This window comes from Phoca vitulina, unplaced genomic scaffold (genome assembly GCF_004348235.1).
Source record: "Phoca vitulina isolate PV1807 unplaced genomic scaffold, GSC_HSeal_1.0 scaffold97, whole genome shotgun sequence".
NCBI classification, from domain to species: domain Eukaryota; kingdom Metazoa; phylum Chordata; class Mammalia; order Carnivora; family Phocidae; genus Phoca; species Phoca vitulina.
This window is the reverse complement of record NW_022589800.1, coordinates 2171822-2186597: the sequence shown is the minus strand read 5'-3', so window position 1 is coordinate 2186597 and position 14776 is coordinate 2171822. Positions and strand designations below refer to the sequence as shown.

At 39.3% G+C, this 14776-nt stretch overlaps 2 protein-coding genes across 2 annotated transcripts; both read left to right on the top strand.

Annotated features, from left to right (window-relative positions):
* The first annotated feature begins 2508 nt into the window (after positions 1–2508).
* On the top strand, positions 2509–3450 carry LOC116627515 (olfactory receptor 10K1). The gene has a single exon (XM_032397293.1). It carries the CDS (start codon positions 2509–2511, stop codon positions 3448–3450), a length of 942 nt encoding a protein of 313 aa, XP_032253184.1.
* A 9200-nt stretch (positions 3451–12650) lies between these two features.
* Positions 12651–13592, top strand: LOC116627459 (olfactory receptor 10R2-like). The gene has a single exon (XM_032397222.1). The coding sequence runs from the start codon at positions 12651–12653 to the stop codon at positions 13590–13592; it is 942 nt and encodes a 313-aa protein (XP_032253113.1).
* Positions 13593–14776: the final 1184 nt, after the last annotated feature.

Here is a 14776-nt window from a genome sequence, read left to right as displayed (position 1 = left end):
GCACATCAGGGTTCATCATTTAGAGCATCTTGGACTCCCTGAGTTGAAAAGACTCTTGGGGTCAGTACTCCACTCTCGCTCTAAGTCAAAACTCCTTCTGCAAGATAGTGCTCAAGGAGCTTCTGCCTAAGTACTTTTCCATGCATCTGGACAGTTTATTACACTTATTGCTTACCCTAGCCCCTTTAATTTTAAAGTAAGGAGATGGAACATCCTTAGTTTATGTGTGTCTTAAATGAAGTGTCTTGCTCAAAGTTACACAAAGCGACTTAACCTAGAGATCTTCTCAGGTCAAATGGAGGGACCTTTTACCTTAATTTTATAGCTTGTGGGTATTTGGCTGGAAGATCTTTTTAATTTTTCTGCTCTTATATCTTTCTATGCACAGTACAGATTTAACATACTGTAGTGGTCTCTGATGTTTTCTTGAGCAGATGAGGGCCATTTCCTCAGATGGACTGTGCTTCTGAGTTCCCATATACCACAAAAGGGGTAAATATACCCGTAACACAATCCGTTTAGATAGTGGGGTTATATTAATAGTATGTGGAAAAAAGAGTCCACTTAACTGAAATCAGCTGTTCCATGGGTCTGAGTGACAAATAAATCAGACAATTATTTTGGATTTGGGTAGATACATGTCCTTCAGAATCGAGAGAATTCCAGACTCTGTGGTCTACTCCATATGTTATACTCAGTGGAGTTAGGGTATGGTGGGAATTGGATGTGCATTAGGTGAATGGAGATCCAGAAAAATTTTGGGAAAGTTCTAAGGCAAGGACAAGCAATGAGTATAAATTTAGATTTACCTCAGAGTCTTGAAATACAGAAATCCATTTGTCCTGGTGAGCGTGTTATGTATGCACACTCTCTCATTGATTTGTTTTTCTAAATATAGAAAATACACAGCTATTATACACATACATAATGGGTATAGACATGGTAAATATATACTTTATATTTAACAGAACTAGATAGTTATGCCATGAAAAATCCCTATTATTTGTTAAAGAGCTTTAATATGAGCCAATGTGAGTACCTCATATTAACTTCAAATAAATGAATAATTATACCTATTTAAGTTTAGGACCAGTCTCTAGCCAGTAAGAAAAGATGAAAATTTATTGTCTCCAAATTCTAATGATAGATACAATGAGTTTCAGAAGTTTATCATCATTTACCTTAGAATCAGAAATCTAGCATTTACTATTGTCTAGAAGAACCCAAAAACTCAAATTCTGGTAGCAGATGCAAATGAGTCCTCAACAGAAATTGATGTATCTGTATATAAATATACTGAAAAATGTGTAAATAGAAACTGGATGCAACTGATAAATAAAGGCCAGGTGATTTTGCTTACAGAGAACACTTTCTTTACTTCCTAGTCTTGGACAATTGGGAAATACACCCATGAAAAAATTATCTGATATTAGTCCTAAAAATAACTTTAGAAATGATCCTTTCTAGCAGCTTGCAGACTGTGTTTAGTAGCAGAATATTCAAAACATATCTTATATTGTGGATATAATAATCTTGTTGACATAACAATATATAAAAGACATGAAGTCTGATTTATGGCATGGCACTGGTATCTGGAAAATGACAAATTATCCCATTCTTTTTCATGCTCTATGACAAGCTCTGAGCCATTTCTGGAAAACTCTGTTCTCTGAGTTTCTCTGAGGCACAGAAAATGGGAAAACGGAGGTGAACTGCAAATGCCACAAAAGTAATGAATCTCTTTTTACCACCCTGGTGACTCTTCTCTTCCTGGAATAGGGGACATTCTTCTTTAAACCAATGCTGTCTTCTGTTCCACTCTTGGCAAGGCTCCCAGTGTGGAGCCTCCAGGAATGTCCCTAATTACTCTGTTAGTCAGTCTGTCAGAAATAACACCAAAGGTTTTTTTTTTTCTTGTTGTTTTGGTTACTGCCATAAGATTGTTGCAATGAATAATTGACATGAGTATATGATGTTCTTACCACAGATCTTAGCATATAAGAAGTCATCAACAAACACAATTCTCCTTACACATTTGCTAGGGAATTCTTCCTCTCCCTTTCCATTTTTTGGTTGGACAAACTGAGGTTCACATGTTGTGTTCAAACACAACTCATTCCTTCATTGTACATTCTGACCAAGTTCAGATGGCTAAAATTAAACATATTTTTTCACTTTTGGAAAGCTAGTTTCCTTGGGATGCTAGTAAAAAGACACACACAGCAATCCTTAGGTAAGATACAGGTAAAACCAATGAGACAGATCCTTAATCCTTGGCTAAAAAGATACCATAGTCTTAGTCTTAGAGAAAGCCTCCTAATTGGCTCAGTTCCTCTGTTGTATATTTAGCCTTAATTCTTTTCTTAGCAGACCTTTCTGAGGGGGGAATGAAGGACTTGACTGCCTACAGACTTTGTGCTGATTTTCCCATAATTTCTACTCTCCTTCCTGGAACCTGGTCTCTGTCTCTGTCTCTGTCCCTGACTCTCCTCTGTGGGGGTGCTCTGCATGGAGCAGGACAATGAGACCCTGGTGAGGGAGTTCATCTTCCTTGGCTTCTCTTCTCTGGCCGGGCTGCAGCGACTGCTCTTCATAGCCTTCCTGCCCCTCTACCTGTTCACTCTGGGCACCAATGCCATCATCATTTCCACCATCATGCTGGACAGAGCCCTTCACACCCCCATGTACTTCTTCCTTGCTGTCCTCTCCTGCTCTGAGACCTGCTACACCTTCGTTATTGTACCCAAGATGTTGGTGGACCTGCTGGCCCAGAAGAAGACCATCTCCTTCCTGGGATGTGCCATCCAGATGTTCACCTTCCTCTTCCTTGGCTGCTCTCACTCCTTCCTGCTGGCAGCCATGGGTTATGACCGCTACGTGGCCATCTGTAACCCTCTGCGCTACACGGAGCTCATGGGACATCAGGTGTGTATGGGACTAGTGGCTGCTGCCTGTGCCTGTGGCTTTACTATTGCACAGATTATCACCTCCATGGTATTTCACCTGCCCTTCCGCTCCTCCAGCCAGCTCCATCACTACTTCTGTGACATCGCCCCTGTCCTCAAGGTGGCATCCCATCACTCGCGCCTCAGTCAGTTGGTCATATTCATGATTGGTGTGTTTGTCTTGGTCATTCCCCTGCTACTTATCCTGGTCTCCTACATCCGCATCATTTCTGCCATTTTGAAGATCCCATCCTCCACCGGCAGGTACAAGGCATTCTCCACCTGTGCCTCCCATCTCATTGTGGTAACTGTTCATTATGGTTGTGCCTCTTTCATCTACTTAAGGCCCAAGTCCAGCTACTCTTCAAGTCAGGACACCCTCATATCTGTGTCCTACACCATCCTCACGCCACTGTTCAATCCAATGATTTACAGTCTGAGGAATAAGGAATTCAAGTCAGCCCTTCGAAGAGTAATGGGCCAGACTTCATATCCCTTTAATTAAATTAATTCACTAAAATTAAATTATAACTATTTAGTGAATTGTATGCCTTTTATGTGCTTTTATTTTATCAGTTCTATGCCTATATCCATTTCCTACTTTAGAGTTTAGTTATTTTATCTTTCAGCTTGTCATAAGTTTTTATTAAGATTTCAGTAATTTTTTACGATTTAATTTATTTATTTGAGAGAGAGAGAGAGAGAGAGAGAAGAAGCAGAGGGAGAGGGACAAGCAGACTCCATCCTGAGCCTGGAGTCTGATGTGGGGCTTGATTCCACAACCCTGAGATCATTACCTAATCCGAAACCAAGAGTCAGACACTCAACCGACTCAGCACCCAGGCGCCCCAACATTTTGATAGTTTTTGAGAAATTTTCCAATTGTTTCTTTTTTAATATCTTTACTTGTGTTTTTGTTGCAAGTAAATATTTCACTTTATACAGTCAAATTGTTAGTTATTACTACTCTGAGAATTTGTCATTATCTTTAAGCTTAGTTTCCAATTTTTTCATTCAGTGATATATTTTTTCCAAGTTTTTAAATTTTTTGCATTGTATTGACATATCCACAAGATTTTTTAACATTATGTGAGTTGAAGATTCAAATGGGTTTTTCTCTATATCTTGAAGAAGTATTCATTGCGTTGCTATTGTATATTGAGTTGAGATCATCTTATGTTTGAAGATTTATTGAAATTCTGTGAAATAATACAGGCACAGTGTCTTCTGAGGCATGGCCCTGTGGTAATATCCTCTATTTCATCTAAGAAAAGTGACTTCTAAGCCACTTTTATTTTTAGTGGATCATATATGGAATTTAGTCTTCTACAAAATTATTCATTTCATCTAGACTTTCAAAATTCTTTGTAAAATTTGTATGAAATATTCTGACATTTGAAAATGTCTTAGAAATTATTATTTTCTGTGTCATTTTATACTAAGTATAATTGTGTTTACTTTTTTTTTTTTGGTTCATATAGTGGTAGTTTGTTTTGTCTGTTGTCAGAGAACTTAACATACGTGTGAATGAACAGATGCATTCTAGTGTTTTTTCCCCATATCATTGTTTTTAATTTTATTTGTATTATTCAACTATTATTATTTGTATTATTTGTATTTATTTGTATTTTATTTGTATAATTTTTCCTTTGAATTTTCCTTTAATTTGTTGTTCTATTTAACTTACTGATGCTTTCTACGTACTTTCATTTTTTATGTCATATGTATATACGTATGTGTTAATTATATATGTCTATATAATTAAGCTGTGAGATTTCCTCTCATCTCCACTTTAAACTTAACCCACATAATCTGCTACATGAAGTGTAATTGATATTATTTCCTGGAACTTCTTTCATTTTCCTTTGTATTTCCCTTTTGACCCAACAATTATTTCATAGATTTTAAAAATCCCAGGTGAAAAGCCTTTTTTCTTTGTTATTCATTGGATAGTTTCTTATGCTGGAAATTGGGAATATTGTTTGTATTCTTACCATTTTGTGACCTTGGTTCAAGTTTTTATTGTGACATAATACACAGCCAATATTCATTCTTCATGTGCCTTGAAAAGAACATGTGTACTCTTTCATTATAATGCAAATTTGAATAAATACCGATCAGATATAGTTCACTATTTTGTTGCTTAGGTCTTCTAAATTCTTAGAGATATTTCTCCTTCTGATCTGTTTGAGCAGAGTGGTTATGGAAGCTACCCATTACTAGTGTATCTCCTTGTAAACATTTTATAGTTTCTTTCTTACGAAGGTTGCACCTGTGTTTTTGGGGGGACACAAATTCATATCTATTATAATTTCATTGTGAATTGTAGTTGTTAGCATTAAAAGTGTTTTTTTTTATTTTTTGCTACTGTCTTTTGTTGTTCATTGAATACTCCTGGTCTGAATGTTAAACTGTCAAATATCAAGATTCGTCCCTTGCTTGTTTGGTTTGTGAGTGCTGGGCATGATTTCCCATCTCTATATTTTTAGTCTTTCTGCATCATTTCCATCACTGCCTAACATTTGCCCTATTTCCAGCCCAAGTGTCTGGACTTACTGGGAGAGGGAGTAAATATGCAATCTGGAAATAGGAGGACGTTTTACCAAAGGAGACATCTCGGCAAAACCCTACCCCCACATTTTTCCCCATAACCCAAATTTACCTTGTTTATTTGTTTATTGAACAAAGGGTGGGGGGGCACAGCCAGCCTCCTGCTGACTGCCTGTGGCCTCTGCTGTAACCCCGGGGTGGGGGGGAGCTAGTTCCGTCCTAATCATGCTCACATTATATTCTAAGAACAAGTTTGTTTCCCATGAGTCTGAAACACATATGCTGCCTCTCCCATTCTAATATTCTGTCCTTTGTTTGAACCTTTCTTCCCCTCTTAGAGATGTCAGAAATGAGAATGCAAGACGTACATTTTCTTCCAACCTGAGAATGAAAATTTAGATTCATTAGGTAAGGAAACTCAAAGGAGGCCCTTCCATTGATGTTTGTTTTAACAAATGGTGCCCAGAAAACTTTCAGCTTTCTATGAGTCCCCAGAGAATTTTAAAGAGGAAACCAACTAATCCCCATGGTGTATTAGAAAAGGCCTTCTGCCACCCAAAACCATAAGATACCTAGGAATAAATCTAACCAAAGAGGCAAAGAATCTGTACTCAGAAAACTATAAAATACTCATGAAAGAAATTGAGGAAGACACAAAGAAATGGAAAAACATTCCATGTTCATGGATTGGAAGAACAAATATTGGGAAGATGTCAATGCTACCTAGAGCAATCTACACGTTCAATGCAATCCCCATCAAAATACCATCCACTTTTTTCAAAGAAATGGAACAAATAATCCTAAAATTTGTATGGAACCAGAAAAGACCTCGAATAGCCAGAGGAATGTTGAAAAAGAAAAGCAAAGCTGGTGGCATCAAAATTCCGGACTTCCAGCTCTATTACAAAGCTGTCATCATCAAGATAGTATGGTACTGGCACAAAAACAAACACATAGATCAATGGAACAGAACAGAGAGCCCAGAAATGGACCCTCAACTCTATGGGTCAACTAATCTTCGACAAAGCAGGGAAGAATGTCCAATGGAAAAAAGACAGTCTCTTCAACAAATGGTGTTGGGAAAATTGGACAGCCACATGCAGAAGAATGAAACTGGACCATTTCCTTACACCACACACAAAAGTAGACTCAAAATGGTTGAAAGACCTCAATGTGAGTCAGGAGTCCATCAAAGTCCCAAAGGAGAACACAGGCAGCAACCTTTTCAACCTCAGCCGCAGCAACTTCTTCCCAGAAACATAGCCAAAGGCAAGGGAAGCAAGGGCAAAAATGAACTATTGGGACTTCATCAAGATAAAAAGCTTTTACACAGCAAAAGAAACAGTCAACAAAACCAAAAGACAACTGACAGAATGGAGAAGATATTTGCCAATGACATATCAGATAAAGGGCTAGTATCCAAGATCTATAAAGAACGTATCAAACTCAACACACAAAGAACAAATGATCCAATCAAGAAATGGGCAGAAGACATGAACAGACATTTTTCCAAAGAAGACATCCAAATGGCCAATAGACACATGAAAAAGTGCTCAACATCGCTCAGCATCAGGGAAATCCAAATCAAAACCTCAATGAGATACCACCTCACACCAGTCAGAATGGCTAAAATTACCAAGTCAGGAAACGACAGATGTTGGCAGGGATGCAGAGAAAGGGGAACCCTCCTACACTGTTGGTGGGAATGAAAGCTGGTGCAGCCACTCTGGAAAACAGGATGGACGTTCCTCAAAAAGTTGAAAATAGAGCTATCATATGACCCAGCAATTGCACTACTGGGTATTTACCCCAAAGATACAAATGTAGGGATCCGAAGGGGTACGTGCACCCCGATGTTTATAGCAGCAATGTCCACAATAGCCAAACTGTGGAAAGAGCCAAGATGTCCACTGACAGACGAATGGATAAAGAAGAGGTGGTATATATATACAATGGAATATTATGCAGCCATCAAAAGGAATGAGATCTTGCCATTTGCAACAACGTGGATGGAACTGGAGGGTATTATGCTGAGCAAAATAAGTCAATCAGAGAAAGACATGTATCATATGACCTCACTGATATGAGGAATTCTTAATGTTAGAAAACAAACTGAAGGTTGCTGGAGTGGGGGGTGGGGTGGGAGGGTTGGGGTGGCTGGATGATAGACATTGGGGAGGGTATGTGCTATGGTGAGCACTGTGAATTGTGCAAGACTGTTGAATCACAGATCTGTACCTCTGAAACAAATAATACATTACATGTTTTTAAAAAAAAGAAGAAGGTAGCAGGAGGGGAAGAATGAAGGGGGGGAATCGGAGGGGGAGATGAACCATGAGAGATGATGGACTCTGAAAAACAAACTGAGGGTTCTAGAGGGGAGGGGGTGGGAGGATGGGTTAGTCTGGTGATGGGTATTAAAGAGGGCACGTTCTGCATGGAGCACTGGGTGTTATACGCAAACAATGAATCATGGAACACTACATCAAAAACTAATGATGTAATGTATGGTGATTAACATAACATAATAAAAAAGAAAAGAAAAGACCTTCTCTTTGACCAACAAATTCTCTTAGTGTATTACCATAGTTCTACTTGCTAATTGGGGAAATTATGGACAAGCATTGGGCACCATGTGGTAATTAACTCCCTATGGAGGAGGGGATCTCAATTACCAAAAAGACATTGAGGCCATGCCAAAGCAGAAAGGACAAACACCCCTGGTGATGCTTACTGAGGCATTAGCTAAACTGCTCATGGAGAAGAGGCACAGGTGATATTTTCTGTGGAGTCATGTAGACAGTTTCCTTATATTGGTTCAGACAGTTGATGGAAAATGAAAGAAGAACTCTGGTACATTATGACAGGGAAGACAATTTTGGCAAATTTCACCTAGAAAAATTTCACAGAAGTTTCGAAGAAGTGTCTGAGAATGAAGAGGCCCGCATGTCACCAGGCACTAGCACTCTGATTTGAAGGATTGTAAAATTTTTATTTTTATTTAGGGACTTGGGTTTCCTTATTGAGAAGAATAGTGACAATCAGTCATTTTTTGTATGTCAGAATTTAAATTGTTGAGTTTTCTCATGAGCCAATGACTTACTTTGCCCCCGTGATCAGTAGTGGGAACTGTGACTAAATGTCAGAAAGGACAACTGGATAGTGGAAACTGTGGGGGCAGAGATGGAGGTCAACAAGAAGGCAGAGGCTCAGAATCAGTTTGATTGTTTCATAGGAGGGGTACGGCATTAGATTTAGAAAGAAAGAAAGTGAGGGGCACCTGGGTGGCTCAGTCAGTTAAGCATCTGACTCTTGATTTTGGCTCAGGTCATGATCTCAAGGTTGTGGGATTGAATCCTGTGTCAGGCTCCACACCGAGCAGGGAGTCTGCTTAAGATTCTCTCTCACTCTATCCCTCTGCCCCTCCCCCCTTTTAAATTAATAAATAAAAATAAAACAGAAAGGAAGAAAATGAAATTTATAGAGAACATGGAATGACAGAGAACATAAGCAGTGAGTGTTCTCACTTAGGAGCACACGGTGGTGCACAGGGAACCCAGCTGCTGTAAAAAGAACTAATTAGGATCATTATTAATTCATTAATGGACTATTGAATGTATTTATTCATCAAGCACTTATATATCATTAATTTAAATATTGAGTTAAGTTTTGAGGATACATAGGGAATAAGGTATGGTCTTTATTCCTGAGGTTTTCAAGTCTACTGGAGAGACAATCAGGAAACCATAATTTGGACATAACAGGCTAAGTATTTTGATAAAGACACAGGAAACAATCTTGAAATATACTAAATGTTAAATATAGTAGAAACTGCAAAATCTTCCTGTACAGATTAGGGGAAGTTCAGTAACTGGTGTCTTTAAAAAAAGAATGTGACCAATGGGTGGGCCCCAGATAAAGGGAAGAGAATATTAGAGACTGAGAATCCCTTCTCCTTCTCTCCTTCTCCCTCTCCCTCCCCCTCTCTCTGTCTCTCTTTCTCTGCCTCCCCCTTTCTCCCTCCCTATCTTTTTCTCCCTCTCTCTCTCTGTCTCTCTCTCTCTTTGTGTGTGTCTCTGTCTCTCACACATGCATTCTCTAAGCATAAAATCTTAAAAGGCAAAACATATATAGAAAACTGTATTTCAGTTAATTCCCGTGTGATGGCAATTTAGAGGAGGAGGCTGTAAAGGTAATTGGGGGTGAAGAATTAGCTGTCTTTTTAAACCAGCTTAAGGAACTGGCTTCACTTACACTGATGAAGTCATTGAGCCAGGTCATGAAAAGTTAATTCACCTTTTCTTTTTGTTAAGAAGACAACTGAATAAAAAAAAAAAGAAGACAATTGAATTACCCAATTTTCCTTTTCATTTATTCCCCCTCCTTATTTTCCCAAAGCTTTTCTCTGAATCTGTAGCATCTTCCCTTCCAAGATCTTCTATTCACCAAATATTTTATGTAGCATCCTCAACCAGGTTAAAGAGAGCCAAAGCTTTCTGTTTTTTGTTAATAGGGAATTCATTTTCAAATTTCAGTTGCTTCATAGGTTCCAAGGATGACTCTGAAAAAGTAGATGATGTCTTGTGAGTACTGTGCGGGAGGGTCACAGAATGGTCAGCCAGTAACATGGCCTTTCTTTCCTTTCCAAACAAACCCCAACCCTCCCTGGATAACAGGTCACTGCTTTTTCTTGGGATGGTCCTATAAAAGAACAAACTCAAAGGATGTAGACCAGGACATTGGAAAGCTGGAGGTGACATCTCAGGAAGAGCATCAGTGGAGACTGTTCCAGTCAAAAGCATGGTGTGTATTCCTTACTTATAAAGTTTAGAGATGGGCAATTCAAATATACCAAAATAGGAGTGAAAGCTCCTGGTTTTAGTCCCATTTAAAAATTTTGCTATACCTTTGTCTAAGCAAAAGAGCAAACAATGATAGAAGTTTTGTTATTTGCAAAGGTCTTTAAGACTAACAAAATGCTATTTAGGGGCACCTGGGTGGTTCAGTCGTTAAGCGTCTGCCTTCAGCTCAGCTCATGATCCCAGGGTCCTGGGATCGAGCCCTGCATCGGCTCCCTCCTCTGCGGGAAGCCTGCTTCTCCCTCTCTCACGCCCCCTGCTTGTGTTCCCTCTCTCACTGTGTCTCTCTCTGTCAAATAAATAAATAAAATCTTAAAAAAAATAATACTAACAAAGTGCTATCTAAATTAAAATTTAAAAGTTTAGCTAGTTGAGATAATGGAGGAAACCACATGATCATTGGAAAAGCAGCAATTTTTAATGATTCTTTTGTCTCTGCATTTAGAGAATGACACTGGAGAGATTTTTTTTTTATCCCAAAATGTTAAAGCAGAAGGTTAATATTGTATGTCAAATAAATACTAAGGGAACAAGTTTGGAAAACCCCTGGAATCATACCTCTTGGGTATTCTGAAATAATTTAGAAGAAGCCCTGGGATATGGGTCATCTATTTTTTCTTCAGGAAGCCTTCAAGCACCTGGTGCATACTAGACACTACTGTATGTCTGGTAATTGACACGTTGTGAAGTCAAAGACATCCGCATAATACTAGTGACAACAGATTCCAACAATTGCTAACAAAACCAAGAGAAAGTGACAATAAAGCCCAATTAGGAAGTTGTAGGGAGGAGTCAATGTGTCAATGTTACTTTAACTGAGAATTTAAAGAAGTCACATTAAAAGAAGAAAAAACAACAACAACCACAAACATAAAGTATGGATGATTTCCAGATTTAGAAGGTAGGATAAAAAATGACATGGTTGTTCAAAGTTTTTCAACACTAAAGCATATGTGAAGGAATATACAGTGGCAGTTATGTGTGGAAAGTTATATTGGGGAAAAATATGAGACACAGAATGATTGCTTTAGCTTTGTAGATAATTAAGTGTTATTTAGTTCTGTTAATAGGATTAGGATTTGTCTTGTAAGAAGACAACTCTGAGGTCACAGTGGAGGATGGTTTAGAGTAGAATGAGATATAAACCAGGGGGTCTGTCTATCATGCTCTTGGAGTAGTCCAGACAAGAGCTAATTTCTTACAGAAAAGAAGAAATGATCCTAGAAGTATTGCAGAACAAAAATAGATTGCAGTTGGAGGATGAGAAAAATCATGTATTTAAATATGTCTCAGAAATTCACAGCTTACATGATGAGGAGGATTTTGAAACATTTTACTGAGACACAGAATCCTTGTGAAGAAACAGATCTGGGCAAGAGGTGGGAAAGGACAAGAATGTTTTGATTTAAAATATATATAATCTAGCACTAGGAACAATAACTTATCAGAAGCATTAGGGAAAGTATCTGAGCCTTCTTACCCAGGAATTCACAGACAGATCCTGGGAAAGATGGTCTAACGAGTCTTCAGGTCAGGTATATCAGGGATAAGCCGTGCAACTCAATGGGCAACCAGCAAACACTGAATCAAACTAAATTCTTCCAGCCATGGTTTTTCTGCAAGGGAAATCAGGCTTACTGTCCTTCAAGGGTGTGGAGAGGAATCATAAAACTAGTTCTAAGACAGAAGCAGTAGGTCTAAACCAAATTAACCTTTAATGAATGACTGCATGGAAATGGGGTAAATGGTTAATAATGAAAAGGAGCTGTATTCTTCAGAGGTCAGCAACACAAAGACAGATCAAGGGTGTTTCCCTAGATGATGAATGTATTAAAAGCAGGTGAGAGGTGGATCCTCAGACATTGGTGCTATTGCTTATGGAATATACATATTAGCAATGTGGATAAAGCTATGACCACGGAAAATCATAATTAACATAAAGTTTCTTTTGAATACTAGATCATCAAATAATTAAGTGGAGAGTACATAAGTCTGCAAGAGTGGAGTGGGGGGTGAAAGGACAGGCTTTATTTGAGCAAATATTATGCCTTCGTGTGAACACTTACCCCAGATTCACTGCTAAAATCATTGGCAGAGAAACAGCACTGTGGATACATATTAATTTAGGATAATTTTTGGTTAATTTATAATCCCTTTTTTCTCTTTCTTTCCAGTTGTTTCTCATTCACACGAGACTGGTGCTGTCTACGTTATGAAGGGTAAGTCTCTCTATTCCTCCGTCCCAGAGGTCTCTGGACCTGATCACACTGGCTTTGTTCTGTGGCGTCCACTCTCCATGGCCAATTCTTCCCAGGTCACTGAGTTCCTCCTTCTGGGTTTCTCCAGCTTTGGTGAATTGCAGCCTGTCCTCTTTGTGTTCTTTCTCTGCCTCTATTTGATCATCCTGAGTGGAAACTTCACCATCATCTCCGTCATCCACCTGGACCGCAGCCTCCACACACCCATGTACTTCTTTCTTTGTGTCCTTTCGACCTCTGAAGTCTTCTACACAATTGTTATCCTGCCCAAGATGCTTATCAACCTGCTCTCTGTCCTCAGGACACTCTCCTTCATGGGCTGTGCCACCCAGATGTTCTTCTTCCTCGGCTTTGCTGTCACCAATTGCCTGCTTCTGGGAGTTATGGGTTATGACCGCTACACCGCCATCTGCCAGCCCTTGCGCTACCCCGTTCTCATGAACTGGAGGGTGTGTGGACAGCTGGCAGCAAGTTGTATTGTTAGTGGCTTCCTAATATCTCTGGTGGGAACAACTTTGGTCTTCAGCCTCCCTTTCTGTGGCTCCAACAAGGTCAACCACTACTTTTGTGACATCTCACCAGTTATCCGACTTGCCTGTGCTGAAACCTACGTCAATGAGCTGGTCATCTTCATCTGTGGCGTCCTGGTGCTTGTTGTGCCCTTGATATTCATCTGTATCTCATATGGCTTCATTGTCCATACCATCCTGAAGATCCCATCTGCTGAGGGCAAGCGAAAAGCCTTCTCCACTTGTGCCTCCCATCTTATTGTGGTCATTGTCCACTATGGCTGTGCTTCCTCTGTCTACCTTCGGCCCTCAGCCAAATACTCATCAGGCAAAGACAGGCTGGTGACAGTGACCTACACTATCATCACCCCCCTGTTGAACCCAATGGTATACAGCCTTAGGAACAAAGATGTACAGCTGGCCATTCGGAAAATGATTGGGAAGACTGGGGTTTCTCTTAAGAGTTTATAGTTAAAACATTTTCAACAGTACACACATATTTGGGCCAAATGTGTCACTACGTGTTCAACTCATAACAGTTTCTGGTAATATCTGTCTGTATAAATGTGTGGCCTTAGACAAGTTGTTTGATGTTGCAGGGTCTAAATATTCTCTTATTAAAGCAGGCATGATAATATGTTCCTCTCAAGGCTGTTGTAAAGATTAAAGGAGATAGCACAGTGTCTGTCACAAAGGTTTGCTCTCCTCCTCCTCCTTATCTCCTTATGATTTATAGTTCTCAAAAGGCTCTTAAAAACCTTTATCTCTTGCTCTATCTTTGGCTTGTTTGCCCCAAAGCCCTGATGGTACTCTTTGTTTAAGGTTATGTCCAGCTTAAAAGGAGGTGCTCGAGTCTGAAGGTGGCTTAGATGTGAGGGCGTGACATGATGGGGAAATCATTTACTGCACTAGAAATTAGAAGGTTTCAACCCAACACTGGTTAAGTCATGACTTTAAGAAAGTCACAATTGTTCTCTGAATCTGAATTTTAAAATATGGAAAATAAAGATAGTATAATTTTTCTTTTCTAATTCACAGGGTTTTTGTTTGTATCTAATGGATCAGATGAAAGAAAGCACATGTAAAATGTACAACTGCACAGTGTAAGCTCATATTAATTAAGGCTTTGAGCATCTTTGCAAGGACATTTTATTTCTTCCAGTTCTCTGAAAATGATATTTCTGGGTGCCTTTTCTGACTACCCCTTTGAACTGCTTGTTACATACATACGTACATGTAGAAGATATGCTACATAATGAGTGGAAAAAATAATCCACCATCCAGTCCCCGGAAGAAGGCTGGAGGAGAGGTCTCCATGGCATTCCACACTGAATCCAGTAAGGAGAGGGAGCTACCCAGTTTCAAAGTTGTCATCAGACTGTACTTCGAGAGAGAAGGACTCTGGTGGCCATCTTGTCCCACATGTCCCCTGTCCAGAAGGTCCTTCCTTAGTACCTCCCAGGGAACCCATCCTTCGCTGACCTGTTGCTTTCCCTTTGTTGCAGCAGATACTCACCTTTCTATGATTTTCACACTCTCTGTCTCTCATATCATACACTGACTCCAATCTTGGCTCACAGATGTTTGAGGTGGTTATGACAATTGGGACTTTTCCTATTACCTGTATGACCTGAATTTCAGACACTCTGTCTTCT

Excerpts from the sequence above, each read along its gene's own strand:
- LOC116627459 (XM_032397222.1), top strand. The coding sequence starts at position 12,651 with ATGGCCAATTCTTCCCAGGTCACTGAGTTCCTCCTTCTGGGTTTCTCC.
- LOC116627515 (XM_032397293.1), top strand. The coding sequence starts at position 2,509 with ATGGAGCAGGACAATGAGACCCTGGTGAGGGAGTTCATCTTCCTTGGC.